General features: G+C 32.3%; 1 protein-coding gene across 2 annotated transcripts; it reads left to right on the top strand.

The window, feature by feature from the left end:
- Nucleotides 1–2,604: 2,604 nt before the first annotated feature.
- LOC143056866 (uncharacterized) lies at nucleotides 2,605–17,027 on the top strand. Of its 2 annotated transcripts, none has more exons than XM_076230034.1 (11): nucleotides 2,605–2,638; nucleotides 5,849–5,893; nucleotides 6,695–6,780; nucleotides 8,398–8,469; nucleotides 9,580–9,691; nucleotides 10,522–10,616; nucleotides 11,552–11,620; nucleotides 12,743–12,857; nucleotides 14,099–14,266; nucleotides 14,851–14,868; nucleotides 15,786–17,027. In XM_076230034.1, exons 1-11 carry the CDS (start codon nucleotides 2,632–2,634, stop codon nucleotides 17,012–17,014), a joined length of 2,016 nt encoding a protein of 671 aa, XP_076086149.1. In that variant the 5' UTR covers nucleotides 2,605–2,631; the 3' UTR covers nucleotides 17,015–17,027. The 2 variants fall into 2 exon arrangements, with proteins under 2 accessions (XP_076086149.1, XP_076086150.1); XM_076230035.1 differs by lacking the exon at nucleotides 2,605–2,638 and adding an exon at nucleotides 4,479–4,500.
- The last annotated feature ends 1,649 nt before the right edge of the window (nucleotides 17,028–18,676 follow it).

Here is an 18,676-nt window from a genome sequence, read left to right as displayed (position 1 = left end):
GTTCGAAATAGCTTTTGTCAAATTTAGAAACATTTAGAATGACATTATGGTTATGCATACATGATTATTTCTATGATGACTCACGGAGAACCTGTATATAATGTATACTTTAATTCTGTTACAAGAAATGTCTTGGTGCTCCTTAACGGCAGGATATACATATAGGAGAAAATGATTAGCTATGGTTTTATAACATACATATTTGGACTATTGCCCATTTAAATATAAATAAAACAATTCCAAGTATTCGTTTCTCGTGTATTTAAAGTAAATTAGTTTGTTTCTGGATAGTAAATGAAATTTATACTATATAAATTTGATGCGCCAAACTTGAATGCTTTTTTCTTATTAAGGGACTTATCATTATTTATCTGATTAGGGGGGGGGGGGGGGGGGGGGCTGGTCAAAATCAGGGGGGATCAAGTTTTTTTTATGTAATACTATGTGGAAAAGGGGGGTTCAAATTTTATATAAATTCAAAGTGTGGAGATCAATATTTTTTTGCACATGAAACTGAGTAGTTAAAATACTTCAACAGACCGTGGCCAAAAAGAACATTACAACAGTTCAAATTCGGAATGGAAATATATTTGTACCACCATTCATACAATTAAGTAAGACATCACAAGACTTGGTGGTGATATAGTAAGCTGTCATTTTGTGTCATTTTGTCCCATTTAGAATGCATAGGTGCTTCGCCATGTTCATAACCCGATTAATTCAGTCGTTATATTACACCCACTTCGATCACTACGTACATTAACAAGCATTACGGTGTCAACTTATGTTATAATAAGCTAAAAGTTTGAGAGAAATTAAGTATAAATTAAAATGAAATCTACAGCGATTTGTGCAAAACTTTGTCAAATAAATAAAATCACGCTGCATCATGAAAGAATATATAGTGTCCACAGAGCAATAAGTTCTCCAATAAATGATCAAATATTCTGCATAAAACCAGTTGAATATTGATACAAAAGATGATTCTGAGATGACAACACCACTAATGCACCTTTTTGCTTTCATTATCAGACCCCTTTGGGTCCATTTATACCTCTCATTGCAAAGTTTGTACTTTTAAGGCTAATGAGTCAAAATTTTGGGGTTACTATATCACACATTTATATGAAATATGACAACAAATTAGTAATTGAATTGTTCTGAAAGCTGAAAGCATAAACTATCCATACAGGTATCAAAATTCACGTAAAACTTAAGTTTAGGCAGCATATAAGAGAGGGACAATGTAATAGCACCTGAGATCACCCCTAGTTTTTGGTGGGATTCGTGTTGCTTATTCTTTAGTTTTCTATGTTGTGTCATGTGCACTATTGTGTGTCTGTTTGTCTTCGTTTTTATTTTTAGCCATGGCGTTGTCAGTTTATTTTCGATTTATGAGTTTGATTGTCCCTTTGGTATCTTTCGTCCCTCTTTTTTAAAAGATCCTTCTTAGTAAATAATGTGCATTTACTGTCTCAACAAGTTTCTTTAATAGCCCAATAAAGGAAATTAGAAAAAAATAGCTCCCCAAAGCACTGGCTTGCTCTACCCATTAATATTCATGAAAGAGTCCTATGTCAAGGCAATTTTCCTTCAAATATGGTTTTGGACTCATTCACTGAAAATATTTCATGTTTGCAATATTTCTGTGAAATAACATGATAAGTGTTTTGCATGTAAAAATTTTGGCATGTTTAATAGAGGGGGGGTCACATTTTATACTTTTGATTTCAAAATGACCAGCCCCCCCCCCCCCTCCCAGGTAAATAATGATAAGTCCCTAATCATAAGAAGGACAGTCAAGTTCACCGGCGGCTATGAACTCAGGCTCAAAAATTTAAAAAAAATGAAAGCCACAAGTGTATCATACTTCAATATTTGAAGATATACATATAAAGTTCGACATAGGCATGGTCGCCTTTCATAACGTCACAATAGGAAAATTCAGAAAAAATAAGAAAATAATAGAATTTCGACAAATGATTTGCCGAGAGCAAATTTTTCATTAGTGGGGAGAAATATTTTCTTCACACCAATCAAAAGCGTGAAAAAAGCACAAAAGTTCCACAAATTGTTATCCCTTGAAAAAAATAACATTGTTTTCTCTGTATTCCAGGCTGTTCTATTAGATCTTATTACCCTCTTAGATTTGTGTTAATATGTTCTATATAATACAAGAAAGTATAACATATTAACGTAGACACAGAACCATGACGAATTAAGGAAAATAATCATACATGTCCAGAAAATTGTATACTTTATAACCAAAAAAATAAGTCCTTTATTTTTCTAGATATATAAAAAAAAATGTAATTGGAAAACCCTAAAATAAATAATGGTCTCCGAAGAAAAATATATAGAACAGAAAAAAAAACATCGGTCTAAAAACTAGACTTTCAAGCATTATATAATCTGTTTTAGAAGTTTTGAAATTATTCTGCTGCAAAAGTGACGGTATTCTTTTTGTCTTAACCTATTGTCTTCCGTACCTGAATCATAACGAAATAAATGTATGACATGTACAGTGTATAATATTTTCGTTATTTCTTTGGCGGTGTCATACCATGTAATATATTGTATTCGAGATAAGATAAGGACTTTATTTCGAAATACAATACGGCATTATTGGATATGAAAGGTTTGTGTATGTTTGAAGTATTTCTAAAACGTATATTCAAGTGTAATATTTGGTTTGCATTGCAATTTTGAGCACTGTTTTTAACATATTAACATAAGGAGAAAATGTCTTGGACTGAATTTTCGGCGCTCTCTTGACACCATTTGCGAGTATGGACATGAGATACGATGATAGTTCGTCGGAATTGGACGATAAATGGCTGACCCGTGTTGATAGTTTATTCTCATAAAACTATGCAAGTGCAAAGGTAACAGAGAAGTTAAAAAATAATATACATAAAAATAAAAAAATGCATTAAAAATGCATAAAATTCAAAATTTCGGATGAGATAACATATAAAAGAATATATATATATATAGACTTATATAGTCAAATGTAAAAGTTAAAATTGTATAAAGAAATACATTTCTAAATTTCTATAAGTATAAGTATGGTAAATAAAGTATGGTTGTTAAGAAGGAGTGAGCTGACTATTAATACATCTTATAAAATTGCAGAGGTTTCTTAGTGTCTTTTTTTTTTTTTTAATTAAACAGTTTGTTGAATGTAATAATGTTATGTCTTGGAATTAGTTCATTTGGAATAAATCTTCTTCTTTCATCTTGTAAAGCCGGGCAAACAAAAATATAGTGGTATTCGTCTCCGATATCTCTTTTCGTACATATTGAACATTTTCTATCACTTCTGTCAATGTTATGCCATCTCCCCTTTTCTATTGGCAGTGAATGATTCGATGTTCGGAATTTACAAAGTGTATATGTATCTCGGTCATTTATGATGTTGAAATAATTCTCAAATTCAACATTTTCCTTAAAGAGCCTATAAGTAGTGCATTTTGATGTGTTCTGAATAGCTGAATTCCAATCTAAGTTTGATATTTTTTTGGTAACCATTTGGTGAGGTCGGTATTTTGCATATAAAATAAGTTTGAAAATCCAATATATTTTTAATGTTCTTTATCAATAAAATATCATCATTGTTTGTGTGATATCGGGAATATAATATATAAGATTGATGATGACTTATTTTCATCTATAAGCAGCCTGCACCAATATGATATCACTCGACATTTAATGCTTATTTCCAATGGGTATCGTCCAGTTTCACCGTACACAATCATGCTTGGGGTAGATCTCTTGAGGTGAAGTAAATGCTTTAAAAACTTGAGATGAACTTGTTCAATAATGTCATTTTTTCCAAATCCCCATACTTCACATCCGTATAAAAGAATTGGTTTCACCAGTTTGTCAAATAACTCTAATCGGCATTCAATTGATAAATTAAACTGCCTCCCTTTTTTGATACCTGAATCATAACGAAATAAATGTATGACAGTGTATAACATTTTCGTTATTTCTTTGGCGGTGTCATAATCAAATCAAATCAAATATTTTATTGTCATATAAACTTTACAGTTTGTGACCAACATATATTAACACAATAAACACAATAAACATACATATTAAACATACACAATAACAACAGCATCAATTTTTTTTTTAACAACAAACAAGTTGTTAAGAGTCCCCTGCCCTCAGTTCTAATGACTTTTTCCAGAAGGATCCTAACTTATTTGTTTGTAAAGGCGATGATGGATTTAGTAAATATTGAATTTTTTCTTCTTCATTTAAATTATTAAAGTTATTATTTTCAGTACATATGTGATGAAAAAAATCATTTCTTAGAGTTTTATTATACTCACAATAGAGTAAAAAATGTTTCTCATTCTCTAGTATTTTACATTTATGGCAAAGTCGTTCCTCTCTTGGGATTTTAAAATGTCATACAATGTAATATAATGTATTCGAGATAAGATAAGGACTTTATTTCGAAATACTATACGGCATTATCAGACATGAAAGGTTTGTGTATGTTTGAAGTATTTTTAAAACGAATATTCAAGTGTAATATTTGTTTGCATTGCAATTTTGAGCACTGTTTTTAACATATTAACATAAGGAGAAATTAAATGTCATGGACTGAATTTTCGGCGCTCTCTTGACACCATTTGCGAGTATGGACATGAGATACGATGATATAGTCCGTCGGAATTGGACGATAAATGGCTGACCCGTGCATGTTAACATGGTTAAGAGAGAGCGGCTGGCCTATCTCTTGCATGTAAAAGACACCCCTTTCGATAAGACTGCAGGATAATATTATGCCACTACAAGACAGCACTCGCACCCACACAGTGGAAAGGGATTAATATAAGTTGCAATAATTTTTTTCCAAATCCGCTATAAATAAATATGTTTGAATTCATTTCTCTATAAATATTCTATTCAAATAACCGATACAGTAAATCCGACTTGAAATTACATACTTCTTTTTTCATTACAATCTACCAGGCTGCAGAAAGACCTGTCACAAAAACCGGACCCATGATTATGATACCTAGCGTAGTGGCATTTACCCTTATGCAAAATTCTTAAGACATAGAACAAAGGTTCCAAAGTCGTTCTTCAACAAGATGGGTTATCGAGTCCGTTCCTGCGAGTGCACTGCTATACCCCATGCATATACGTCAATGTTGATGCGGCTAAAATGATGACGACAAACAAACAAATTTCAGAAGCCAATAAGGGGATAATTTGAACTGTGATCTGAATTAATCTGTAGCTAGAGAGAGAAAAAAGGTTTATGACAAGACAAGACAAGACAAGACATGTCTTGTCTTGTCTTGTCTTAAATAAATTAAAAATTTTACTTTGTGCCGGTGTTAAATTAGTGTCAAATCATCACTAACATTTTTGATATTAGAACACAAACATTGATGAGAAAAAAAAATAACTACAGTAACTTATTTATCGTACATTTAAATTGATATTTGATAATTATAACAGATAACTATTGGAATTTTAGAAGTACAGTGCATCGTAAGCCTATAAAGGCTGGCTGACATAAAATATGTATTATTTGTATTATTATGTTATATCAGGCTGCACTTTAATAAAACAATATATATATATATTATACTACTATCTGATAATTTTTAATCAATTGACATTTTAATGGTCTTCGACTTCGTACTTTATTTTTCTATTAAAATTTTTGTATTAAGAGTGCATGTATCTAATGAGTGTTTCGTAGACAAAACGTCCGTCCGGTGGACAAAACTAAAGACTGCATGTTAGCAATGATGAGTTTTGTTTATCACACAATCTATATTAAACACTGAGACAAAAAAAAAAAACGTCTTTTTTACAGGAATTCATCTTCTCCTTGGTTTTCTTCTACAGGAGGCAACATTCAGTGAGTATAGTCCTTCAGAAAACATATTATGATAACCAATTCATATTGAAATGATCGTCTTTAAAATTCATTTCGAAAAATATCCGCTTTGAGGAGTAACTTGTGTGTGCAAGTTGGACTTTTATTGTGAAAATCTTTGATTTTTTTTTCTGTGAAATACTTGGTTAATAACATTTTGCATGGTAATATTTTTCTTTCAAACTGAAAAAAAATCATTATGTTACTTATTTATATATTTACAGTTTAAGCTAATTTATCACATCATTCCTTATATTTTTGGAACTGGTCACTCCAATTTAAAAGTCATTTGATCAAAACGCCCAATAAGTTCTGAAATCAATTTCCCAAAGAAATGAGATTGGAGGTTCGCCTTGAATTCAATTTATTTCAGATGAACAATTTTAGTTTCGAAATATTTCTAACTTTATTAGATTTTTACAATTGTCGAATATCGACAAGAAGAACTACAAACATTATTCAGAAATGATAAATTAATTTTACGACGGTACACGTGTATTTTTAATCACATTGTAAATAATGATCGAGGTTCTTGATTTACAAAATAGAGAATAATTGGCAACAAAAATAGAATAAAGGGGGAAATATATGAAATAGGGATAAATAAGGAAAAATATATAATGAACCGAGAATAAAAGGACTTAAGATATAACGAATAGAGAATGGGCATTATAATTCTAGAAGACAGAAAAATGATATAACAATATAGACAAAGGAGTTGAAGACACCTCTCCACCCTACACCCAGATCTTCAATAATGTTTTTATTGAATGTTTTTGACAGATGCTTACGCCTTACAGTGTTTACGTTGTGATCGAGTTATCTCACCACGACATTGTCATGGAAAAACAACATGCGACTCTCATGAGGTATTTTATTTTGCTTGGATTTTTTGGTGTTACATTTTATTGCCTTATTCACTAAACTTTGATATATCATGGCTCCCATTATTAGTTGAGGTTGCGCAAAAACTTGAAAGGCACCAAACGACCCATCACAGAAAATCTTGCAATTTTCGATAGTTCATATCGAACTAATATCAGAGTCGAAAACTACTCGCTTCAAGTGGCGTTCACCAGTTCACTAGAGATGATTTTCAGAAGTGTAATATGGGTAGGAGGTCATGGGAATTTATGACGTACTGAGCATTTATTTTCATCTGGCTAGTACGGCTTATTTCCACCTCCGATTGCACAATTATTTCCTGCACATTGTGTAGCTGATAATACATTTTCGTTATAAATATATGTTTAAGGAGGCTCGCGGGTCTAAATCATTTTTTTTTTAATTTAATATAAGATTTCTCTATATTTTTCTTTAGATGAACTTTATCTTATACTTAATTGAAAAATGAAATAAAAAATGAGGTCACCGTTCATTTACGCTCAAAATCTGCCTTCGAAAGAAGCATACATTTTTGTTCATGTCCTTTTTTTCTGTTGAACTAATAGGAGAAATAGCGGTAATATCGAAATAAAAAAAAGAACTTAATTACAGAAATCGCTTACATTTTACAATTATCTAGTTTTTGTACAGCTTATTCGAAAACAACAATAAAAAGTATAGGTCACCGATGAGTTAAAAAAGATATTTCAATTTTAATGCCAAAAAAATGGCATTTTTGCACTAAAAGGAGATAATTTGGAGCTTTTCAATGATATCTGCATTTTAAAAGTCACCTGGGGCCAACACGAATTCATTTTCTTGGAATGAATTTTGTGTACCATATGATAAAGTAACAATTACTTAAGGTAATAAATAAAATTTGTAATGACAAATTAATGTTCAATTTTTTTCTGAAAATCTTATACTCACAAGCCTCCTTAAGGCTAGTGCTTTTTAGCTATGAATCAAATGAGGCCGATAGAAGGAATGCAAGTATCTTTAAGAAAAAGGTTATGACATGCTACTTCATGTTTTACACGCTATGGTAATGTTCTTATACTGTAAGACCTCGCTGGACTGTATGGTTTGCTTTCAGCGGTTTTTTTAATGTCAATACCTCTAAATAAATTCCTATACAAAACATACATTTCAACCCCGTCAGTATTGTATGCTTTTTAATTTATGTTTCTTGTGTATAATTCGGAGTTTAGTATGACGTCCATTATCTTTGAACTAGTATACATATTTGTTTAGGGGCCAGCTGAAGGACGCCTCCAGGTGCAAGAGTTTCTCTCTACATTGGAGACCCGTTGGTGGCCTTCGGCTGACGCTGTTCTATGGTGGGGTTGTTGTCGCTTTGACACATTCCCTATTTCCATTCTCAATTTTATTAATATACATTTGTAACATAACATTTATTTTAAATGACCAATAAAATAACCAACGAAATAGGCCATCGATAATTTTATGAAAATATAATTTACAAATATTCTTTAATACAGAAATACCATAGTTTTCACAAACACTTTCATGTTTAAGGTCACCATATGAAAACACCTTCTCTTTTAAATCAGCTTTTTTTTATTCTGTTTTCTTTTCAGACTTGCTATTTGGATCAATACACAGGACTAGACGGGGAGCTTTTGTACGATGTTGGATGTAGGTCAAAAGAGGTCGGTTTTCTATTATTTAATAAAATTCATTTCAAATCCGTCTACAATAATCGTGCTATTTCAACAATGTGAAAGCGATGAAACAAAGTATTTAGTAATCAAGAAATTAAGAACTCTATTTCGCAATATATGATTAATTGATTTGTATAGATTTTATAAGGGTCTAGATGGGGTTAACAGAATAGAGAATAATGAACAAAAACGATAAATAAATTATTAAAAATAATATATAGAAAAGAGAAAAATGGGTAAAACATCAAACTAAAGCATAAGGAATAGTATGGTGCTGAAATATAAAGAATAGAGAGATTTTGATTAAAGGGAAAATTAAATACAGAATTGAAGAAATGGTCTAAAACATTTAAGGATATAGAAATAAGGCACCCAAACATGACCTGCTTGTATTTGTCTTAACAGTGACAAGCATTTGTTGTAAATTAATTTTTTTATTTATTTTTTTTCGTGTTTAATTCATAAGATATTGGAAATTGATTTTAATGTGCTAAATGTAGAATGGCAAATATCGGTGCATTATTTTTGCGCGCATTACTATAAAACTTGCGCACAAGAATTCATTGAGTTTGCGCGAAGGTTTTTGGTTACGTTTGCGAGCAGGTTTTGGTTGAATACAGATAGATTATACTTATTTATCTATTTCTAACTTTTATTTCCGAGCAGGATCGTTCCGTTTTATGATATATACACAGGCACTAAGTGTGAAAATATACTGTGACAGATAAAATGTAAAAACAAAGCAAGATTGTATGTAAAGATGTCTAGTATTGCCGTTCATTCGACGTGTTGATTTGTAATTACGTTATGAAGAAATTAAGGTTAAATCTCCCGCAAGCAAGGATGACCTTACACGATTTTTTTAGTTTATGCCCCCTTTAATCATCATATGTAGCTTCGATATTTCTTGGACTTCTACATACATGGTCTATATTTTTTTACTTAAATAGCGTTGTTGAAGAAGTTCGCTCGATAGCCCACCATTTATGAAGTGGTGCTTAATTTTCATACGTCATAACAATAGTAAAAACAATTTCAAACGGAGTTATTATGTATATTGTTACATTTTCGTGAACCCTAAATTCCATATATTTGAAGCTTTGCACCAATACAACACCTGGACTACGATCGACAGCTCAGGCAGGGACAAAGACATGTTCTAGGTGTTGTTCTGGTGATTTGTGTAATGCAAAAGGCTGTGGAGAACAAGGTATACTTTTTTTTTAATTTACAGCAAATGTTTTGATTGTTTAGGTAAAGGTTATATGCTTGGTTAGCTTGTTTGATAGCTAAACTGTGAAGTTAATGATAAGTTAGGCATGATACCCAGGCCTTCATTTATTAGAATTGACTAGAACAATCTCAATTAATTTAAAATATAGATCTCTGATTTTGCTATATTACATATGCAGTGTAGTATAACGAAATTAGAGATCTATATTCTAATTTGACTGGACCAATCTATCGTTCTGTAGGACTAGACTACTCCGAAAGGATGGTAGTATACCTTACCTTATAATGATTTCACGGTTCAGCTAACAAGAAAGCTTACCAAAGATATAAAGATTCAATTCAATATTTTATTTAAGTCTCATCTCTCAATAATATATAATACAACATTACATGAAATCAAATAATATATAGATATAAAAAGAGGGCCATTCTGTACAGAATTATATGAGACTATAACATTAAAAACATTATATAAAGAATTCATCTATTATAAAACATATTGATAAGAACATTATTTACGTCTATAAGAAGCTCTCAACAAATTGAAAGAGAAACATTTGGTAACTTGAAAGTTATATGACAAACGGGACCAAAAAAGAAAAAAATACTTATGCACCTAACATCCTAAGGTCAACTTGGGGGAACAGGATCGTTATCAAAGTCCGTTACAGTACATTTAAATACGGGAACAATATGAATATCAACTAATTGAAAGTTCAACCAGTCTTCCTGTTACTCATAATATAGCATTGTCAACTATTCAACTGTAGTATTCTAATAAAATTATGTACATCTGTTTTTATTCAGGTTTCCCAACGTATAGAGGTCCTATTTGTTATAACTGTCAACAGGCACGGAATCCTGAGAAGTGCGACTCGATTACTGTTTGTGGGAGAGATGATGTAGGTAGCTTTGGCTAACAACATGACTAATGAAAATGGTGCCAGCATTTTCAATAAACTTCAATGTACAAATTAAGGCACTCAAAAGGGAAAGGATAATGGCAATATAATTTAAAACACAATATAAAAGTTAAAAGAAATAGGTCAAACAAAGTATATCAACACATCTGAGTGTCGACCGTGGTTATGCAGGATCTATAATTCGAAATTTCAGAAGATTATACATTATGGTTATTATATTTTCAAAAGTGTACCGTAAAATATTGTGATTGGCCTACATGGAAGTTCCACCAATGATAAGACGTAAATTTCCATTTAAGAGTAATAACAATAAAGTTACCAATTGTCCTCAAGATAGTCATATAGATTCTGAAAAGGCGAATTACACAGTCAATTTGTCAGTTACATTCAGTTAGGGTTATATACAATGTAGACTTAAGTGATCAATATGTTTTTAAGCGGTCGGCCTTTCATTCTCCTGTCCGTACTACCGTTTTGTTAGTTTGTCCGTGTGCATGATATATTTAAAACCTGACAGTATAGGAACCCTTTTAAATTTAGGATTTATTGAATATGATTTATGGTAGCCCTTGCTATAGTTACCACAAGAGCAAGGCATCATGTTTTTGAGATCCTCACTAAATCATTGACCAGATTTAAATAAAACTTTCACAAAATCTTTAGCACCTTTATTATACATATGAGTTTTTAACCCAAACGACCAATACAATCACATTGATTTTGATAATACACACACTGGTAAGAGTGCTTTTTCTACAATGCACTGCTAATTGCATGAAGGTGATAGTCATTTTGTTTTGTATCTGCATGTAGCTATCTATGTTTTCAGATAATGGTTTGAAATGGAACTATACAACTAAAAATTCGTTTCTCCAAAATTATAGTAAATATATTTCTTTTATTTTCATTTCCAGTCATGTCATATTGAACAGCAAGAAGAGTTTGGTGATATCTTTTACGCAACCAAATGTATTTCAAAGCACGTAAGGATATTAATACTTATAGCAGTTTATCAATACATACTCTCATTATTCTACCGATTAATAGTTCTTAGAAACAAAACGACATTATGAGGAAAAATCAATTTGATATATTTGGCTGCTACTAAAACTATGTTCATTGTCGTTGAATAACAGGAATTTCGTCACTATAACCTGCTATGAAAAATAATAAAATGTCCGAAAAATGCTTGCAAATTCTTTGCAACAGATGTACGGTATCAACTTTCCATTATATAATTGGCAGTCTCAATAGTAAAAGGCCATTCTAACACGCTAACCTGATGGGACTAATTATCAGATGTCCATAGCTTTGTATTCAATCGTTGCTGAACATATACGGTATCTGTTTACTATCAGATATAAATGGTTTTCTTATGTGGCACTATTATTCCACTATTCCAGGTTAAGGGTAGGGTTGGGGTCCCGCCAACATGTTTAACCCCACCATGTGCCTTTTCCAAGTCATGAGCCTGTAATTAAGTAGTTGTTGTTTGTTTATGTGTTACATATTTGTTTTTCGTTCATTTTTTATACATGAAATAGGCCGTTAGTTTTCTCGTTTGCATTGTTTTACATTGTCTTATTAGGGCCTTTTATAGCTGACTATGCGTTATGGGCTTTGCTCATTGTTGAAGGCCGTACGGTGACTTATAGTTGTTAACTTCTTTGTAATTTTGGTCTCATGTGGAGGGTTGTCTCATAAGCAATCATACCACAGCTTCTTTTTTTTATATATAATATTTGTTGATTGTTAAGTCAAAAAAGTAAAAATTATATAGAACTGATAAGAAACTTATAAAACTTTGATTTGGATAATTTATTAATTTGTTTGATGATGTCAGTTTAATGTGACCCGCTTATGATAAGGTGATGGTATTTGGTATGCAGTTGCAGTTGCAGTAGCGTTTCTTTTAATATTGTTTTCAATTTGGCATAGTAGGATATTAAGCTCTGAATCTTCAATTAGCGTTAATTCACTTTAAATGGTTTGCATAGTCTAAATGTTGAAATATTGCCATTTTGATTGCAACATTTGCTTTATGCTATAAAATTGCATATATGCGAGATATATATTTTTGTGCCTACAGATTATTACAATTGTAGCTGTGTTCTATAAATGGTGGCAGCATATTTGGTAAACGCAGCGGAAATAGACGTAATGGTAAAAGAAACACGTTATGTTCAGCGTGTTGCACGAGCGACTTGTGTAATAAGAATTGTAAGCTCATTATGACATATATACTATTATCACTATTTTACAAAATTTTCTAGCGGAGTCTAGTGATATGAAAAAATCGCTACAAACTAAAGGGGCACGTGGCGTCATACATGTAGGTAAAATAGTGATAAACAGGTTATCATTGGTCATCTCAACTCGGTTGCTTTTCTCACTTTCGTCGTACCGGCTTAAGCGAGAAAATGAATCTCGACGAGATGATCAACGATAATCTATAATTATTCTGTGATTATCCGATTTACAGTACTTGTATTACTGATAAGTACATATACATTAATGTTAATCTTATTTAATAAAAAATCTTTTTGATTTGGTTATTTTTACATGAATTTTTTATTTTGGTTCCATAAAGATTATAAGCAGAACATTGAAATACTGCCGTGTTATTCACATATTTCTTTAAGCGGGCAAATCTAAATTATATCAATTTCTATAGGTATTTTTTATTCAAATGCACAAAAAAAGTAGGACAGCGCGGACCATGCATGGGTAGTCAAATAATGTAGTTTTAAAAAACTCATTGGTGCCAAATCCATACCTATCGAAATTACACATTTGCTAAAATTTTATTTATAAGATTTCTGTCATTTCTATACTGAAAAGAATATAAAATCAGAAAAAAAATATTTATAGGAAACTATAAACAATGGATGCACACGTTGTAAATAAAGGCAACAGTAGTATACCGCTGTTCGAAACTCATAAATCGATCTGTAAAGCGCTTTTTATTTCATTAACTATCGACATGGCCACCGGAAACTGCAGATGGGTATGTGTCTCTGATATAGCTATAAATATGCATGAATATAAAATCGCAGGTAAACTGGTCAAAGATACCAGGTTTATAATTTGTTACGAAAGAAGCGCTTTTCGTCTTCATAGGACACCCTTAGTGACACTCGACTCATCAATACTGAAGGGTAAATCAAGACGAAAAGCTTTAAATCCAACAATTTCAAAAAATACAGATGCAGTATTATGGTGATGATTGCACAGTTTGATTTTAGAGCACAGATTAATAACCGTTTTACATTTTTGTTCTTTTCGAATATGTCAACAAAAAAGCTTCCCTTTCTTGTTAGTTTACTACGGGCACGTTAGTAAGGGCCATTAATTTCAAGATGCAATCACATCGTAATATTAGCATGTGAACATATTAATCGAATCAGTAATGGGTCCTTTGTCGTCTTAAACTTATAAATGTTGAATACACTTCAATATAGGTCACAAAAACAGTATCTCATTCACCACAAGTAATCATTATAACAGTACACGACCATGGCACTATGAAACCACTGAACCTCATCATCACTGGACCACTTTACCAATGTACAATACTACTTCTTATACAACAAAGGGTTGGAGAAATTACAGCACCACGACACAATCAGGTAATTTCCATTTATATTCTGTTCTGCATTAGTGTTATTTATAGGCGAATTCACTTTGACCAATGTCAAAGTAATCGTCAATCTATGTTATGCGGAAAATGTTGGATTACACCTGGTTTTATAGGTAGCCTAACTAAGGGTGAAATATAGTTGAAAACAGTTTACATTAAATCTAATCTTTAATATATTTTACGCTGCTCTTGTTATGTATGAGGATTTGTTTCCGAACTTTTTTCTTTAGTAATTTTTGGTGATGATATTATTACGAAGAATTTAAAATATTCCAAATTTGAACTCGGCAGCCATTGCTGAGTTAGTTGAATACAGAATCTCTGTAAAAAAATAAGAACCACAACACACAAACGAAGTTGGAATTTGAACAGTATATACCGTTCTGACGTTATGTTCATATTTAACTTAGAAAATAGCAATGTTTGAGCATGGGCATTCCACAGGCACATTGATCTTTTATTATTTATTTTAATATTCACAAGGATAGATATGGGATATCCATACGGTTTGAAACCTATATTTTGCTTTTGTGACATAATATTTGTTATCTTGAGTATTTATCGTTCTTTTAGAATTTGTTGCTGCGAGTGGTAAGTAGTGTTTTCTTATAAATGTCATGCAGATCAAAAACACACTTTTCAGATAGCAGCATTTTGTTAAGACATATAGTACTTTGTTTATTATTTTGTTGTTTGTGTCTTGAATGATGTAATTTGCAACACGCATTTATAATTCTTCTACTCCATCAAAGCACAATTAATGTTAGATTATTTTGGCTGTCTTGATTAGGACCCTTGGTTCTGCAAATAATGTTTAATGTGAATGGCCTTCCAGTCTGTTGGTCTTAAAATAAATTAATCATTAAATTTTGTGTTTACGCCAGATGCGCGTTTCGTCTACAAAAGACTAATCAGTGACGCTCGAATCCAAAAAAGTTAAAAAGGCCAAATAAAGTACGAAGTTGAAGAGCAATGTGGACAAAAATTCCTAATGGTTTTGCCAAATACAACTAAGGTAATCTATTCCTGTAGTAGAACAGCCTTAGTATTTATAAACTCTCTGCAAACGACACGATTGGCATTTAAAATATCTTCTATACTATAAACGTCAAATGATAGGTCGAAGGCCACATGTTAAAAACAGAGATTCTCAAATTATATAAAAAGAAACAGAATTGCTTTTAATACAATAGATTGACAAGCTTCTGGAGTTTATACATTACCTTGATTTAAAAGACCGGCTCTCTCCTCAAGTGTTCAAAAAGTAGTTAAGTAGAGATTATAATTTTGCATAACCATAAGCTCTTCACTTAACTGCATGGGGTTTCTTCCATTAACACATGGTCATTCATGTTTGCCATTTTAAAAATGAAAACAGCACTTCATTCGTTGATAAATTTTACAACAATACTTATGTCCCCAGATCTCCGACTCTCTTTTTTTCTAAGTATAAAACAAGATGCATAAAAAGTTATAATATTGTCTATACAGTTTAATCCATTTTACAGGTCACTATGGGAATTTATTCGCTATTTTCTTCATGCCAAATCATCAACGTACGAATACCAACATAAGCCTTGAGATTCTTATAACGTCACCATATACTAACTATAATGTTAAAATTAGCTCAAAGCACAATGGACTTCAACTTACTGGACAGGCTAATGGACATGTCATTCGAACACACGTACCAAACACACTTCACAGTTTTAGTAAACGGTCTGACAACGCTAAATATAATATTTATGACACCGGAATTACCATCTCTTCGAATAAGCCTATATTTGTCGCTGCAATAAATGAATACTCATGTTGTTCCGGAGAGGCTTTCAGTGCTATTCCGGTTAAGGACATTGGGAGAAACTACATTATTGCAACATACCCGAAGGAAATCAAATCGGTGGGCGTTGTAGCGATAGAAGACAACACTTCCATTAGGGCAAAGTTACAACCAGGAAACAACACTATGGACATTCTGATAAAGAATGCTTTTGAAGGATTATTATTTACATCAGATGATATTAATATTTCGACTGGAGGAACAATCGAGAGTGACAAACCAATTGCGGTACTTTCTGGAAACATGGACTCTCCCATTAATTTAGGTGAAAGAAATTTCCAAACAGAAATGCTTATACCGACAAATCAATTTGCCGAGACATATATGGTTCCTAAAATAGCAAATGCCAAACATATCATTCTTCGAATAGTTGCAAGAGATCCGTTTACGACTGTTTATATCACGGGAAAGAATGGGTTCTATAAGAACACCTACAAGCAATATGTAAATCAGCTAGAATTACCAAATGATGGATACTTTATCAACGCCCAGAGACCAGTCATGGTTACTTTGTACACAATGTATGAAAGATCAAATGTTACTGTCAACCCGTTCATGACCTTACTGCCCGCCATCGACCATTTTTCTAGCAACTACGTCATTACTACACCAACCACTTCTGACTTTACCAATTACGTCACTGTGATTATAAATTCAAATGATAATGTAGATGGTCTCCGTCTTAATGGCGGTAATTTATTATTCCATGCGGTTGATGTAACACCAGTTAAGAAGTTCAATACTGTTTATAAGAGTATATCTGCCAGCTTGGATGTAAGGTATACTTCATTCACAATTTCCCACATTGACAAAAATGTTAAGTTTGGTCTCCTGGTATATGGTTATAAATATCGTGCGGCTTACGGATATCCAGGTGGATTTGTTTTAAATAAATAAATATGTACTAGTATCTATTTTTTCTTTATTTTGGTTGAATGTACAAAAATTAGAAATTACCAATGAGACGCCTATACACCATAAACCGACGGACGACCTTTAAATACCCCAAAATATACGGCTTCCGGCAAAGAGCACAATCAATTTTGTAAAGTAAGCTATGAAGTTCACGGCATGACAAAATGTGGAATCATTCAAAGTAGGAAAATAACATTTGTCACAGTAAACAGTTATTGATTTCCGTGTATTTTATGGGACCACACTTGTATATATACTAGTACTCACAATGTCAGTGCTTTCGAATAGTACGCAAGACTGATTCAGTAAATTAAGTATTTATTATATCAACGTGCTAGCGTAAAAAGTAATTCATAAAAATGCTGTACTCCGAAGAAATTTCAAAAAGGAAAGTCTCTAATTAAATGTCAAAATTAAAAGCTCAATCACATGAATAAATGAATAACAACTGTCATATTACTGACTTGGTACAGGCATTTCTTATGTAGAAAATGGGTGATTGAACGTGGTTTTATAGCTAGATAAAACTCTCACTTGTATGACAGTCGCATTAAATTCCATTATACTGACAACGATGCGTAAAACAGACACAACAGGTAAAAATGCCCCAAAAGGGGTACAGCAGTCAACATTGCGTTATCATCTATTAACATCACTATAAAACAGGTTAACTAAAGAAACGTGTGTATGCCTTAAGAACCCATCATTATTCAGCAGCAGACAAAAAATTACGATTCTCCTAGCTTGCATAGCAAATATTTTTTGTTCCATCGCATGGTGTACTAGTGCAAGTCGAACCTTTTGCATCGGACTCACCCACCCTTATTCACTTTTTTTTTTAAACCTGTAGGAACCACTGACACTGTTTATCTTTAAGACGATCAAGTCGGATCAAAACAAATCGTGAATGCGTAGGAAAAGATATACTTAAAACTTTGAATTTTCGAAATACTAAGATTACCTTAGCCGTATTTGGCACAACTTTTTTGGAATTTTGAATCCTCAATGCTCTTCAACTTTGTACTTGTTTGGCTTTATAAATATTTTGATATGAGCGTCACTGATGAGTCTTATGTAGACGAAACGCACTTCTGGCGTACTAAATTATAATCCTGGTACCTTTGATATCTTTTTAAAACACTGGGTCGATGCCACTGCTGGTGGACGTTTCGTCCCCGAGGGTATCACCAGCCCAGTAGTCACTTTGGTGTTGACATGAGTATCAATAATGTGGTCATTTTATAAATTTCCTCTGTACAAACCTTTGAATTTTCGAAAAACTAAGGATTTTCTTATCCCATGCTTAGATTACCTTAGCCGTATTTGGCACAACTTTTTGGAATTTTGAATCCTCAATGCTCTTCAACTTTGTACTTGTTTGGCTTTATAAATATTTTGATATGAGCGTCACTGATGAGTCTCATGTAGACGAAACGCACGTCTGGCGTACTAAATTATAATCCTGGTACCTATGATAACTATACTTCCTTACATTTTCTACTTTTATTTAAAACGAAAAGACATTTCCCAATGTAATAAAAAGAATAACAAATATCGAAAGATATTCAACTCGTGACCAATTAACACTGATAATTAACTCATGCGCTACACGCTTTTGTGAATTAGTGTGCTGTTCGGTCACTC

This window comes from Mytilus galloprovincialis, chromosome 13 (genome assembly GCF_965363235.1).
Source record: "Mytilus galloprovincialis chromosome 13, xbMytGall1.hap1.1, whole genome shotgun sequence".
Taxonomy (NCBI): domain Eukaryota; kingdom Metazoa; phylum Mollusca; class Bivalvia; order Mytilida; family Mytilidae; genus Mytilus; species Mytilus galloprovincialis.
Note: the sequence above shows the minus strand (reverse complement) of the source record. Positions and strands in the feature narration are given on the sequence as shown.

Bases quoted from the DNA above. Each gene is read 5' to 3' on its own strand.
- LOC143056866 (XM_076230034.1), top strand. The intron at 9,692-10,521 runs GTATACTTTTTT...GTTTTTATTCAG, and splicing joins AAAAGGCTGTGGAGAACAAG to GTTTCCCAACGTATAGAGGT. The intron at 10,617-11,551 runs GTAGGTAGCTTT...TTTCATTTCCAG, and splicing joins CTGTTTGTGGGAGAGATGAT to TCATGTCATATTGAACAGCA.